This window comes from Bos mutus, chromosome 18 (genome assembly GCF_027580195.1).
Source record: "Bos mutus isolate GX-2022 chromosome 18, NWIPB_WYAK_1.1, whole genome shotgun sequence".
Lineage (NCBI taxonomy): Eukaryota > Metazoa > Chordata > Mammalia > Artiodactyla > Bovidae > Bos > Bos mutus.
The window spans coordinates 9,711,030-9,726,377 of record NC_091634.1 but is presented as its reverse complement, the minus strand read 5'-3'; the positions used below and the strand labels follow the sequence as shown (position 1 = coordinate 9,726,377).

At 47.8% G+C, this 15,348-nt stretch overlaps 1 protein-coding gene across 1 annotated transcript in view; it reads right to left on the bottom strand.

Moving 5' to 3' along the window:
• Positions 1 to 13,383, bottom strand: part of OPA3 (outer mitochondrial membrane lipid metabolism regulator OPA3) — a 38,904-nt gene extending 25,521 nt beyond the window's left edge. Inside the window, exon 1 of the mRNA XM_005900328.2 lies at positions 13,142 to 13,383. Within this exon, the coding sequence (XP_005900390.1) occupies positions 13,142 to 13,283 (142 nt within the window). The 5' untranslated portion in view covers positions 13,284 to 13,383. The remainder of the gene's footprint in view (positions 1 to 13,141) is intronic.
• Positions 13,384 to 15,348: the final 1,965 nt, after the last annotated feature.

Sequence of the window (15,348 nt, the reverse complement as noted above, 5' to 3'; positions counted from 1 at the left end):
GGGCCGAGTACAACCACACCAAGTACCAAGTGCTGTGAAAAAGAACATGGGATAAATGTTCAAGGTACGCAGTTAAGAGGGAAAAAAATAGGTCACTGAACAATGTGAACAGTACACAATCTGTTATGTGAGTTAAGTTTATACATACAATACACCTGATCACGCCCAGAACACCTCTGGAAGGTGCCTGGGGAGTGACCTTTGGAGGTTCTGACCTCTGACTGCCTCCTCTTTCCATCAACCTCTGCCCCAGCCACACAAGCCACTGTTCTAGAACTTGATAGGCATGCTCGAGCCTCAGGGCCTTTGCACTTACTGTACCTTATGCCTGAAACACTCCTCTCCAAACGTCAATACTTCCTCACTTTACTCAAGTCTCTCATCAATCAACGGAAACCCAAATGACTAAGAGAGTGGATAAACAAAACACAGGCTATTCATATAAATATTAGAATAAAAGAATATATGCTAAAAGCAATTTTAAAAAATGAACTGATACATACAGCAACAGGAAATATCTCAAAAGCATCTTGTGAACAAAAGCTAGACATGAGCTTCATCCTGTGTGATTCCACTTACCTGACATTTAACAACACATAAAGTTCATCTATGGGCTTCCCTGGTGGCTCAGTGGTAAATAATCTACCTGCCAATGTAGGAGATGTGGGTTCAAGCCCTGGGTCAGGAAGATCCCCTGGAGAAGGAAATGGTAACCCTCCCCAGTATTCTTGCCTGGAAAATCCCATGGACAGAGGAGCCTGGCAGGCTACAGTCCCAAGAGCTGGACACAATTTAGCGACTAAAACTACAACAAAGTTAATCTACAGTGAGAGGAGTCATACAGGGCAACAGAGTCGGAGAGAAAGGAATTTCTCCCAGAGTGATGGAAATGTTTTATATCTTGAATGCTGATTATATGGGCATATGCATTTGTTAACGCTCATTAAACTATACATCTTTACTAACCTTTAGATCTGTATTGCACTGTATACTGTATTGTACTTCAATAAGTAATATACAGACAAACAAATATTAGTAACTAAATGTAAGAGGAGGAGTTTGGGAGCCCGTGAGGCTTGATTTCTTATTCAGTGTTGCCTTGGGGAACTTAACGGTCTCTGGGCTATTTCATCATTCATACAATCAGGACAATCACATAAACTCCCTAATAAAGTGGTTAATATCATTTGTTGAGATCACAGAAAGCTAATAAATGAGAACTATTATCATCAGTTAAGAAATTACTATTTAGAGTAAACACAGCTTTGAGCCAGTCCCTGGGCCAGCTGCCCTTTTTGCTGGCTGCCTTCCAGCCAGTTGAAAGCGCACCCCGACAGTGCTCCAGGTGTTCACAGACTTGTGCCGCCGCAAGCGGGAACCTTGTCTGGCAAACCTGGTCCTGTCCCCCTTTACACCAGTCACCACAGGAAACACGATTGGTTCTGTCTTTCCAGCACCTTGGCCAATCTCATGTCCCACACTCTGGGTCTAAAAAATTTCTTAGAGGTTAACCCCGCCCCTCAGGCTGGCCAATCAGAGCACGGCATTCCCAGGCCACAGGGACGGGCTCAGGGCTGGGGACGTGACCCAAGCTGCACCACTGAGGCTCACCCTGGGAAGAACGACCTCCCTGTGCCCTGGAGTCACTGGGCAGGTAACTAGTACTTCAACTGTGAGCTCCGTGAGAGGAGTGTCTTTTGTCTGTTCTGTTGTTTGTCACACCTCCTAGAATAGCTCCTGGCATACAGCTGGCACTAGATAAAGACGGAATGAGTCAAGTATACAGATGCCTAATGGACTGAAGCAAGTCCTTGTCCCAGAATATAATTCCACTTCTACTCCCTGCCCAGATCTGGAGAGTCTGTACAACTTAGTACAGAAGGCATCTGGGGATGTTAAGAGGCACAAGGGAAGCAGCTAACAGAGGCTAAGAGTTTAGTGGGCTCTAAGTCCCCGGATTCAAGTTCTGGATCTGCTACTTGCATGCTCTGTGAGCTTGCAGACATTTCTCAACCTCTCTACACCTCCATTTCCTCCTTTTTTTTTTGTCGTTAAGGAAAGTGTAGTGTTTATTGCAGGGCACCAAGCAAGCAGTCCAGGCACAGACTCCCTGATGGCTTTCAAGGAAAGGTTTTTAAGAGACAGAATGAGGCAGGGGGAAGGTGGGGTGCATGATCAGCTGGTGGACATTCTTCTGATTGGTTGGTGGTGAGGTAATCCAGGGCCATCATCAATCTTCCAATTCCAACCAGTCTGGGGTCTGCATGCTTGTGGGCAGCATATAGTTAACATCTCCCACCTGGTGGGGGTTTCAGTACCTGCAAAACAGCTCACAGGACATCGCAAAGAATACTATCTATAGCCCTTGAGGGGGAACTAATGCTCCTTGACTTTGTCCATTTCCTCTTTTTCAAAATGGGGATCATAAACCCCGGCTTGTGAGGATGTTGGCGCAGTCAAGGCTTGTGCATGAATGAACTGTCCAGCGGGAGATTCAGCAAGGCTACCTGCAGAGACTAGGAATGAGGCTGAACACACGGGGTGCAAAGTGGAACCAGATAATCGGGTCCCAGCTCTGGCACTTGGCACCCATGTGCCCTTGGGCAGGTTGCAGAGCTGCTCTGCTCGTTTCTCCGTCTGTTTAGCTATGGCAGTGATAGCGATCTACTTCATGGGGCATGGAGAAATAACACAGAGAAGGACGACAACTTTAGTGTTCACTTTGTACCATTCTTTACTGCCTTATTAACTTCATTCTCTTCTGCCAATGGGCTCCCCTGGTAGCTCAGCTGGTAAAGAATCTGCCTGGAATGCAGAAGACCTGTGTTCAATCCCTGGGTGGGGAAGATCCCCTGGAGGAGGGCATGGAAACCCACGCCAGTATTCTTGCCTGGAGAATCCCCAGGAGAGATGAGCCTGGCAAGAAGATGGTGAAGGACAGGGAAGCCTGGCGTGCTGCAGTCCACGGAGTCGCAAAGAGTCAGACACGATGGAGCAACCAAGCACACTCCTGCCATTAGAGTGCAGAAACTATATCAATTGACTACCATGACCTTCCCAGATAGCTAGAGACTATGACTCAATTCTGGTCAATCAGCAGTAAGGGGAGTCCCCTGGGGGCTTCTGGGAAAATATTTTTCTCCTTGCAGGGCCTTCTCTCATATCCCTAGAACCCCCATCCCACATCTGAACACGCACATGAACACACACACACACTTCCTCCCTTTGGACACAGCAGTATAAAGGCGTGATGCCTGGCACTCCAGCAGTTCCTTTGAGGCCTTGAGGGGAGTTACTGCCTGAACACCAAGATGGTAAAGATAGAAAGAGTCCTCAAGTCCCTAATGACATCACCAAGCCACCGAACCAACCACAAGCTACCTTCCTCCACCAACAATAAACATCCCTTAGACTTAAGGTTTGGGTAAGATTTATTGGCTGGGTTTCCAATCCATCACAGATGGGCACAAACTAATTTGTGTCTTGTTCTTTCACAATAAGCATGCATTACTTTCTCAGATTTAGTTAAGTCCTCCTAAAAAACTTCGGAGGGAAAAAAACCCTAAAGCTCCAAAATAAAATAAAATGTGATTTAAAATAAAATGTGATTCAATTTTAAAAAGAAAAGAGATAAAACACAGCACAGAATTCAGCACACACTAGGCCTTCAGCAGAAGGAAGCCACTATGGCTGTGTGCTCATCAAAGGCAGGACCCAGGTGAGTCCGGGAGCCGGAAGATCACTGAGGAAAGAGAGGGAGTGGGGGCGGGGGGGGGCGGTCTGAAGAAATCTGAAGAAATACAGTGGCTTAGGGGTCTGATGTGGGGTCAGCTGGAGCCAGGGCAGCAGAAACAGAGAAAGAACCAATTACCTACAAATGAGGGTTAAGACCCCAGTTAGAGACAGGAGCACACCCTGGGAGCACGAGCCATCAGGACAGGTTTCTAAGGAACTGACCAGGAAGTCTCAAGGACAGGTGAACAAGGAGGGGTGGATGAGGAGTTTCTCTGGTGCAGAGGGAGAAAAAGTCAGAACTCACAGTTATGTTTGTTTGAAAAAGGAGGAAGAAAGGTAAGAAAAGGGAGAAGAAGAAGAGAAGGAGAAGAAATTAAGCTTTACTAGGCATATAATAAGTCAACCCTGAATATTCATTGCAAGGACTGAAGCTGAAACTCCAATACTTTGGCCACTTGATGCAAAAAGCCAACTCACTGGGAAAAGACTGATGCTGGGAAAGACTGAAGGCAAAAGGAGAAGGGGGTGGCAGAGAATGAGATGGTTGGATGGCATCACCAACTCAATGGACATGAATTTAAGCAAACTCCAGGAGATAGTGAGGGACAGGGAAGCCTGGTGTGCTGCAGTCCATGGGGTTGCAAAGGGTCAGACACGACGAAGCGACTCAACAACCACCACCACAGGCATGTAGAGATACACCCAGAAAAGGCCTCTAGGGCCCCTCCACCGGCAGGTGCCAGCTTCCCCAGGTGCCAGACCTAAAGGCAAAGGACTGACACGGCCGCCCTCTCCTGTCCACTCAGCGCATTGCAGCTGGGCAAATCGATTCCCAGGGACATTCTCAGGTTGCAAATCAAGTCCTCACACAGGAGCTTCTTAAAGACTCCTGCTCAGAAACCAAAGACTGCACATCTAACAAGACTAGCAAGAGGAAATTCCAACAAATGCCTCTGCATATGAAGGGTAGGGATGCAAACTGAGCAGGGGATTAAAAGCAGCTGACAGCACACTCTTCTTTGGATCTCTGTATCTTAGTGAGGTCTTTGCCAGCTGTGACAGCTGTGCACAAAGAATGTCACAGCTCTCACAGAGGGTCTCATGGAGAGTTTCCAAACGCATTAACAATGTCTGTATAGGAAAATATTTTTAGTGAGAGCAAAAATATTTGGGGGGCTAGGAATACATAAAACAAAAAAATATTTAAATATTAGTTTCATCCCTCCTAAATTTTAAATGTTTCTAAATGCACATAATATATTCATAGTAATATGTCAGCACTATACACGGCTCTAATTAACTATATATATAGTTATATATATATATATCTCTCTTCATATTGTAATATATATACACACACGGGCTTCCCTTGTGGCTCAGCTGGTAAAGAATCCGCCTGAAATGTGAGAGACCTGGGTTCAATCCCTGGGTTGGGAAGATCCCCTGGAGAAGGGAAAGGCTACCCACTCCAGTATTCTGGCCTGGAGAATTCCACGGACTGTGTAGTCCATGGGGTCGAAAAGAGTCGGACATGACTAAGCGACTTGCACTTTCTTTTCACTTCACACACACACACACACACACACACACACACACATACATACATTCATACTAGAGGAGAACGCTCAAAATGTTTCCTTAATAGGAGAGCATGATGAAACTGTTTGGAAGTCACCAGCATCAGCCTGCTGCCATGTAACAAAACTGATATGGTGCTCTGGAGATTATAAATAGACTTCAGGGAAGTGGTTTTCAAACACTCATGCACACGAGGATCCTTTCTGAAGAAGATTAAAAATAAAAATGCCCAGCTCTTCCTTCCCCAGATGGACCCGATCAGGATCCTGGGTGGCTAAAGGGAGCACCCCACAAACCTCACTTTTTTTCCCCTTCAGGGCATCTACTTTCAGCTCATCAGTCTTCACAGCAGCTGTATTTAGTCTGGGGTTTGTGTAATCCTATTGAGCTCTGAATGTCAATTCTATCTGTCACTTCTTGGAGTTCTCTTTGGCTTTTTTCCCAACTCCCTGGTGATTTTTTATTGTATTCATTTGTATTTTTGTATCCCTCCTATTTTAGCCTTTCCATACATAAGCAGAGCTCTTTTGTATCCACATCTGACCATTCCTGTACCCACAGTGTTGGCAGGTCTTGAGCTGCCATATTTTGTATCTGCTGACTGTTGATCATGGTGCCTGCTTCTCTGCACCGCACACAATTTTTTCTCATGAGCTCATATTTGCTGGAACTCTACCTGAAGGAATTCTCCAAGGCCCAGGCAGAGGGGGGAGACCTCCTCCAGGGAGGGTGTATGTTTGTCCTGACCAGGTACTTAGGGGCACACAGACCCAGGTTCATTTTCAGCCTGCTGTTTCCAGGATCTTTCAAAGAGTATAAATTAAGCCTCGAACCCACACAGGGACAGTCAGTGACTGCCAATTCACAGAGGAAGACGTTTTCAATCTCTGCCTAGATCTAAGGGTGTGTGTCTCTGCAGGATGGGTTCTTTTTAGTCCACTCTTCCCCTGAGGGGTACCTTCGCTGGGAGCTGGTTGTGCACAAGGTGGTCCCCTGTCCAGCTTTCCCACAACACAGCCTCTGTCCCTGAGGCCACGTGAACCTGTCAATGTCCCCAGACTATCAGGTAGCCTCTGTGCTTGCTCCCCTCCTTGGCTCTTTGCTCTTGATTTCTCCTTGCTCTGCGAGGAGTCCCTCTTCCTCGCAGGTACAAACCGTTCATTCCAAAGGATGCTTCAAGTATTTCAGGAAGCATTGGGTAATAGGAGGTTCTCTACTCAGCCACACTGTCCTCTCTCTTTGACTTTCTCACTTTTCTTTGCTCAGAGACACACCTCCAGTCCCATCAGATCAACATAATTGCCCTGTGCTAGTTAGAAATGTTCGCGGGGAGGGCCCAACTCCTCTGCCTGTGGCAAGGCTGTGAGGAATGACTGAGGAAGAGACACCAACACCACCTAGAGGCCTGAAGTACTGACAGCTCAGCCACAAGAGGCCGCCAGGGAGTGCACCTGAGAAAGAATGCACTAGAAAGTTTAGTATTAAGATAATGATGGGACTTCCCTGGTGGTAGAGTGGTTAAGAATCTGCCTGCCCGTGCAGGGGACACAGATTTGATCCCTGGTCTGGGAAGATCCCACATGCCTTGCGGCAACTAAGCCCCTGTGCCACAACGACTGAGAACGCCCAGTGCCTGTGCCCCTCAACTGGAGAGGCCACCACAATAAGCCCGCGCGCCGCAACTAGAGACAGCATGAGCATGCCAACGAAGACCCAATGCAGCCAAAAATAATGACTAAACACACAAATAATTTTTAAAAAATTAAAAAAATACTCTAGGATGATAAATGGATAGCTGCAAGCCCCCACAAAGGCGATGATAATGATCAAAATAGTATGGTACCTGACATCTCCATATATTCAACAAAGAATTATGCAGTGCTTAAGAGCCAGGCATTGTTTAATGCTTTATGGATATATGAACTCATGGAACATGAATTATAATGATACAATTTATAGACAACAAAAGTATGACCCAGAGAAGCTAAATAACTTGCCTTGGGGCCACACAGAAAATGGCAGAACTGGGATTCACATGCAGCCAGACAGCTCAGCTTCAGAGGCTAGTTTTGCCCACTCCACCCAACCAAGTTACTGAGTTCACTCTAAGTCACTGAACTTAGAACGTGCCAGGCCTGTGCTAAGGGTATTCACGTACTTGACAGATCCTCCCATCAGACCTATGAGGTGAGTGCTACACTGTGCGGAGGAGGAAACTGAGGTACAGAAAGGCAGAGGGACTCGCCCAGGACACACACTGGATGGCAGAGCAGAAAGCTGAGTGCGGGAAGCCTTTATCTGGAGGCAGTGTTCTGCCTCTGGACAGTAATGCCCATGCAGGATAAGAACAGATTATCACAGCCAGCACCAACGACCAGATCCGCACATTCTGGGCTAGGCCTTGATATCCACTAGCTCTTGGATCCTCACGAGAATCCTGGGAGGTGAGTTCTGTCGTCACCCTCATCAGACAAACATGGATTTGGGAGTCTCGGAGAGGTCAAGCTGCTTGCCCACAGCTCATTAGTGGCACCAAGATGCCAAGCCAGGAGGGTCTCCCCTGGGGCAAACTGCCTTTGGTGACTGTCTGTATCGCGCCCTGTGTAGCCCCCTCCCACACTCCCTCTAGTCTGTGCCAGAGCTGCTGGGATCAACAGAGTGCGCTGCAAGTGATGCTGTGTGGTTCCAGGTCCTGCCCTTAAATGGCCTGCAGCTTCTGCTCCTCCCATGGAAATCCGGCTCCAGCAAGCCCTGAGAGACCATGAGGGGAAAGACATGTGGAAAAGAGAGGTCTGTAGACAACACTGAGATGGAGAGAGGAAACAGGATATTCCAACACCCCAGTCGAGCCTCCTGATGACTCCAGGCCCGGCTGCCCTCTGACTGAAACCCCCTGAGAGACCACCAGGCCAGACGGACAGAGGAACCAGCCAGCTGAGCCCAGTCAAGGCACAAAACTGTGAGAGAAAAACAAAACGGTCGCTGTGTAAAGCCCTTAAACAGTAGGTCACATTGCTTTGTAAGCAAAAGAAAACAAAAACCAACTCCAAAGCCAAAACTTGTAAGAATGACCACAGAGCTGAGCTCTTCTGAAAAAACTCTCCCAGTCGCCTGAAAGAATTACATGGCATATTAGTTTCCTATTCCTTCTGTAAGAAATGACCACAAAAGCAGTGGCTTAAAACAACTCGCATTTGTTATCCACAGTTTCAAAGGTCAGGAGTGTGCAATGGTTCTCACTAGGCTACACTCTGTCAGTAAGTAAGAGCTCCTTTCCAGAGGCTGTAGGGAAGAATTTGTTTTCCTGCCTTTCCCAGCTTCCAGAGGGGACCTGCATTCCTGAGCTCACGCTCCCTCCTCCATCTTCAAATGGATGTCTTTCCTGTCTCCTTCTTTCACCTACAAGGACACTGGGCCCACCTGTACAATTCAGGCCACTCTCGTTTCTCAAATACCTGATTCAATCATACACGTAATAATGTTCCTCTGTCGTGTAAGGTAACACATTCAACAGGTTCCTGGAATTAAGATGTGGGCATCTCCGGGCAGGGGAGGGCTCATTATTCTGCCCACCAGGGTAGCAAACTGGAAAAATAACCAGTGTTCTCCAAAGGCCTAAGTGGAAACACACTGGAATTTTCCCACTGCCCAGAAACCTCCCACAGCTCTTCCCACAGTGCACTTTGTAGGCATGGCCCCAACCTGCCTGGCATCACTGCCCTCTTTTATTTTCTCTCCCCAAGAAATCTTGGTTGAAAAAGATCGTTGCCTCCTCGGCACAGTGCGTCACCGATGATTTATGCTTCGTGCATTTACTGTTCTTTCGCAGGCAGACACACCTACTCCTCCAGCTTCTACTGTGAGGAGACGCATGGCCAGGCCCACCCTCTGTGTCTAAAGAATCTTAGCCAAAGATACAGTCGCTGTATGTGTGGGTCAGCTCGGGAGGCCTGACCCGGGAGAACACACAGTAGCCATAATGCTGGAAAACTCCAGTTGCCTGGGTCAGGGGCCATGGTGAACAGCAGTTAGCAGTATGAAGACAATACAACAACATAATTCAAAAAGCGTAAATCTGATAAGTCAGTGCATTCCAACATCAAACAGCATCTCCAACCAAACCTGTCCCCCCACTGAGCTCCTGGTGCTTTCTGTTCAGCCTGCCCCTCCACCAGACTGCCTGTCACACCCCATCCACAGGAAATCCTGCTGGAGCTACCTTTCAAATAAATCTACTGCTTATTCATTACTAAGGGGAAAAAGAAAGGTTCTTTTAGTGGTCACCACCTTAACCAAGGGATCCAAGTTACCACCACAAATGACGGAACAAACAGACATCAGGAACCCCCTGAGGTGATGTCCTTAGGTGTTCTGAAGTGTTCCTGCCAAATATGCTCAATGTGAATCAAATCAGAGGAAACGATCAGAAAACCTCAGATTGCAGGACACTATGGAACAACTACCCCAAAGTCAACGTCACAAGGACAGGGATACTGTTATAGAGGAGGGCCAGCAAACTTATTCTGTGAAGGGCCACAGAGTAACCATTTCACATTTGTGGACCATAGAAATCCATCTCTGTGTCCACAGACAACGTATAACAAATGGACATGGTTCTGTTCCAATAAAACTTTATTTACAAAGACAGGCACTGGGCCAGACTGCCAAACCTGCTGTAGATTAAAGGATACTAAAGAGGCATGATCATCAAATGCTGTGCATGATTGTTGAGCTGACACTAGATTAAAAATAAAAATAATAAACAGCTTAAAAAGGACATTTTGGGGACCAGAATATGAGCTATATATTATATAGAAGCTGTATATTAAACAATATTGTCACCAATATTATTGTTATCAATGCTAAATTTCTCAGGTGTGATACTGGTTCCGTGTTCTTAGAAAATACAGGCTGAAATATTTAGGAGTTTAGAACCATGTCCAAGACTTATTTACAAATTTTTCAGGGGGAAAAAAAAAGACTGTGTGTATACATTCATGTATGATGGCGAAGACCAAACAAATCTGCTGGAAGCTAATAAGAGCGAACTAGGGGTTGAAGGGCATATAACCGATGACCATACCATTCTTTCTTTCAACTTTTCTGGGAGTGTGAAATTTTAGAAAGAAGTTGCTGGAGAAAGAGTGTGAGGCAGTGGACAAGTGACTTCCCCACTCACCTGGACTCCTGTAGTCATCTCCTCCCTGCAACCACTCTCACCCTATGATTGCCAAAAGGATCACTGAAAAGTGGTCTCAGATCCGGTCCCTCCTCTGCTCAGACCCTCCAGTGAGTCCCAGCCATTCAGAGGGGTCCACAGGCCCTGCACAATCTGCCCCCTTCCCGCCACCTGCTCAGCCCTCAGCCTCTACTCTGTCCCTCTGTTCAGCCACACTGGCTTCCTCGATGTTCATCAAGCATGCCAGGTGCGTGCTCACCTCAGGGCCTTGGCAGGTGTGGAGACTTCGGGTGAGAAAGCTCTTCCCCCAGACACCCGCACTGCTGGCTCCCTCCTCTCCTCATATTGTCGATGAGGTCACCCTGATAATCCTATCTAAACTTCACAACCGTCCCCCAAATACTCGTCCTTCTGCATCCCTGATGTTTTCTCCAGAGCAGTTTGTGCTATCGAATATATTTCACACTTTACTGCTTTCTTTATTGTCTGACTTTCCCCCAAAGCTGAGAATGTAAGGTCTCCTGAAGACAAAATGTTTTGCTTTTTCTTCTCTGCTGTATCCATAACATCTACACGACAGCCACAACTCAGAGCCATGCACTGACCTACCATTTTACATCCACTTACTCCTCACAACAACAGGATGAGATAAGTATTATTTATAGCATAAATGCATATGCAGCATATACACAAAATAGGAATAATAACAGTGTCTAACTCAGAGTAATTGGTGAGGACTTAATGCTGTGAAGTGCTTAGCACACTGCCTGGCACAAAGTGAGTGCCCATTAAATGTCACTATTATATAATACCCACTGTACAGAGGAGGAAACTGAACCTCAGAGGGGTTAGTGACCTGCCCAAAACCACCTGGCTGAGAAGGGGGGGACCCCAGTTTGGAACCGATGTCAGTTTGACTCAAGTTGCTGCTTTTTAAACCACAACACTAAGACATCCCACGGTGTCTGGGAGAAAGGCAGTGGCAGGAAACAGAAACCAGCTCTGGGAATCCAGAATGCAGGGTTTAAGTCCCGCCTTAAAGGGCCAGGGTTTAAGTCTGGCCCAGACTCCACGTGTAACCTCAGCAATTCTCTTCTGCTCTCAAGACTTTAGTTTTCTCTTTGATAAACTGCAGGGAGTCATTTCCCCTCCCTGACATGGGGACAAAACAGTGTGAGAGTCAAATGAGAAAGCTTATAGGAAAGCACTTCAGTAACTGAAATCCAACATTTCTCCATTCTAAGATCTGCAACTCTGGCAGACAACCGACCAAACACCAAAAGATTAAGAATTCCAGGCCCTGCAAAGCAAATTTTAGGCATCCAAACTTGTAAAGAAAAGAAGTGTGGTTCCCTTAACCATTTGGCCTTTGCACACGCTCCTCCCTGTCCCTCAACATTATCCGTGTCCCTGTGATGTCTGCTGACATTCTTCTCACCCTTCAGTTCCCAGCCCAGAGGTTTTCTGCCAGGAAGCTCTCCCTGAATGCTACATCAGGTCAAGTGTCCAGTGGGCTTCCTTATCCAAGCTCTGCCCACTCTGGGTCATCACCTTGAAGGATGGGCCTGTCCTCACCCAACTGTGAGTTCCTCGAGGGCACAGACTAGGGCTGGCTTGATTCCTGCTGTTTCACCAGCACTGCCCAGCACAAGGCCAATCACAGGGTAGACACTCAGAAAACACCAACCAAATGAAGTACCAGCTGGATTAATGGTGGTTCCCTGACCTAGCAAATTAGGTTAAATTTCCTTATTCTTTGCTCCCACAGGCCCCTAGCACATAGATCATCTTCTCACAGTAGCCCGTATTTTAAATGTTTACTATGCCCTTCGGATCTCAGCTCAGGCAGCCTTCCTCCAGAGTCTAGACAGCTTTCCCGACCCCACGCCCCTGGGTCAGGAGGTCTCTCAGCTCTGGAGTTGGCACCATCCTGTCCGCTCTGGAGTGACAACGATGGATCATAAATGTGTCTCCCAGCCCAGCAAAAAGCCAGAATGGCCTGTCTACTGAATGAATGGAAGAACAAATATGGTGTATGTGTGGATTAATAAATAGACGGATGAATGTCCACTTTAGTTAAAATGACTCCTTTAGCCAGATTCCCATGTCAGGACTCCAGACTTTGCCCGGAGCCACGCCCCTAACCTAGGCCTATTCCCCGGAGTCCAACTGGGACAAACGAATGACCTAAACAGATGAAAAAAGCACCCCTGACTTCCCAGCACGGGAGGGAAACTGAGGCACGAGGTGGCGTTTGAGGAATGATGCCACACAAGGATGGTTTGGCAAATGACCCGGTCAAGTTTTTCCTCAGCTCTCCCCAGGTCCTCTCAGTCCTGGCATGCCCCGCCCAAATCACTCCCGTTGCCCACACTATTGGCTCGTCTAGACGTCAATCTTCTCGCGCTCTTTTCCTCTATTGGCTAATATTCCCAAATCAAGCGCGGGCACTTTGTACCGCCCTTCACCCCATGCCCGTTCTTACTATTGGGCTATTCGTATGCCCCTCTTCAAGGAACCCTCCCTATTGGCGTCAAGACTCTGCCGGTTCGGGCTGTGATTGGTTGTGAACAGAAGCCCATCTCCTGAGCAACCACCTGAGAAGGATTAGAGAATGGAAAGGTTGGAGGGACGTGGGGTCAGACTCACGCTGAGCCGGCGGGAGGCAGATATAGGTCTTGAAGAACTCGCTTCGGCGGGCGGCCTCCTTAATGCGGTTGGCAAGCGGCTTGCTGACCTGCCGGATGCCCAAGTATAGCAGCTTCGCCATAGGGAACGCGCCCACCACCATCTTGGCGGTCGCAAGGGGAACACGCAACCTTGCTGACTGGGAGGGGCGCCTCAGATCGCTCCCTCCTCCCCCGCCCTCTCGTCGCCGTGCGTGCGTACGTACGTGCGTACGCCCCGGGGGAAACCGCTGGGGCGGTCCATGACGTCACGGCGTAGACGCTGACGCTCCGACGTCCGCTCCTATGAATATGCAAATATACGGCGGAAGTGAGGCTGTCAGAGGGTGGTACCGTTAAACGGCTGCTGTAGCCTATATGGGTTCCCACGCCCGCTTCGGCTGACGTCATCGCCTTCCTCCGTGACGTGGCGTACCTGCGCGGCTTCTCCAAAAGAGCAGTCTTAATTAGTCCTAGTTAGGGCTCAGGCATCCCAAATGCACCTTCTCTCTCAGTTTAGAGCTGTCACTGGTCGTGAGAAACTAGCCAGGTAACCTGTAGTGAGATCCCAGCTCTGCGGTTTACCTGCTGTGTATGGCGAGTGACTTAACCTCTCTGAGTATCAGCATTCCCATCTACAGAATAGAAATCATAAGAAGGCACATTCCTTATTAGATTGTTACGAGGTTTGCATGAGAATCTTGAAGATAAATACATAATGAGTGAACTATGTTAAGTGTTTAGAATGATGCGAATCACCCAACAAACAGCCCTTATAACTGCACAGGTATTAGCATTGTTATTGCTAACTTGAGCATGAGGGTTCATTTCATCTCCAGAAACAGCTGTTTCAACCCTTTCCCAAGTAACTGACAAACAGGCCTAAAAAGGGGCCAGGGGAGTGGCACGAGGTCCCTCGGCCAGGAGAGGTTGATAGCCCAGCCTCTTGGCTAATAAACTTATCCGTTCTCAAGCAGGTCCACTTCCTCTGTTGGGGAGGAGGGTCCCTAGGGAGCTGGCTCAGGAAGGAGTTTAAAGAACATGTCCCAGACTGTCATCCCTTACCCAGCGGGGAGCAAAATCATGTAAACAAGTTCGTCTGAGAGAAATGCCTGGGTGGTGGAGTGCTAATGGGTAACTGAGAGATTCTCGAAGAGGCAGAGGGCGAGGGAAAGTCCAAAGAGCAGAGTTGTGTACAGGAGGAAACAAACGTTCAGGTCAGAGTCGGGGGACCCAGGGCTTTCCTCGGCAACCGCTCTGACTCCGTGTGGCTTTTGTCACTTTCCTGGCCCTGATGGACTCCCATTTCTCCATCTGAGATAATGGTGATACTGACATGTATGAACCCTGATATTCTAAATTACTAAGAATGCCAAGACTCCATGAAAACAACTCCTCTCCAGGATCCCTGTTGGACTGAAGGTGTGAAGGAGCTTGGGACCTATTCCAGATCCATCACCCACTCACTGGGAACCAACCACTCCCCCATTTTACAGACTGACCAACTGAGGCCAGAGACTTCACAAGGATTTATCCAGAGTTCCATGGGTAATCAGGAGAGAAACCCCTTGGGTTTCTTGAGTCCCAGCCTAGAGTCTTCTCCTAATTCTTAGGGGTGTTAGCCTGGGGTCCAAGAACCGACTTGGGAGTGGGGCTCAGGTTCCACTTGATGCATTTAGGAAACTTTTAAACTTGTACATGATTTTTTTGTGTATAATTCACTACTGTTTCCTCAGCTCCTAGAACAATTTCAGGCATACAGTAGGTGCTCAATACTTGTTGAATGAATGGAAATGAGCATTTGGTGGAGGGGTAGTGTTCAAGCTTTCATCCGATTCCCCAAGGGGCCCATGTTCAGAAAGTTTCTGGCTCCCTACATGTTCATCCTGGTAGCTGTACTGCAATGAGACAGGGTGGGAAAATTATAACACCCCCCCCACCCCAGCCAACCACCAGATCCCAGGCCTCCCTCTTTTCTTTCTCCCATAACACCAGAGCCCCAACTTCCTGCATCTCAGTGACCCAACCCTCCTCTTGCAAAAAAGTTGTCCTCATTAAGTTCTTTTTTTTCCCCCCTCATTCCCCTCCTCCTTCCTCTTTCTTTCTCTCAGGAACCTCTCCTGGGAACTTTCGGGGCAAGGGTGTATTTATGCCCGTGTGTGTGTGTGTGTGTGTGTGTGTGTGTGTGTA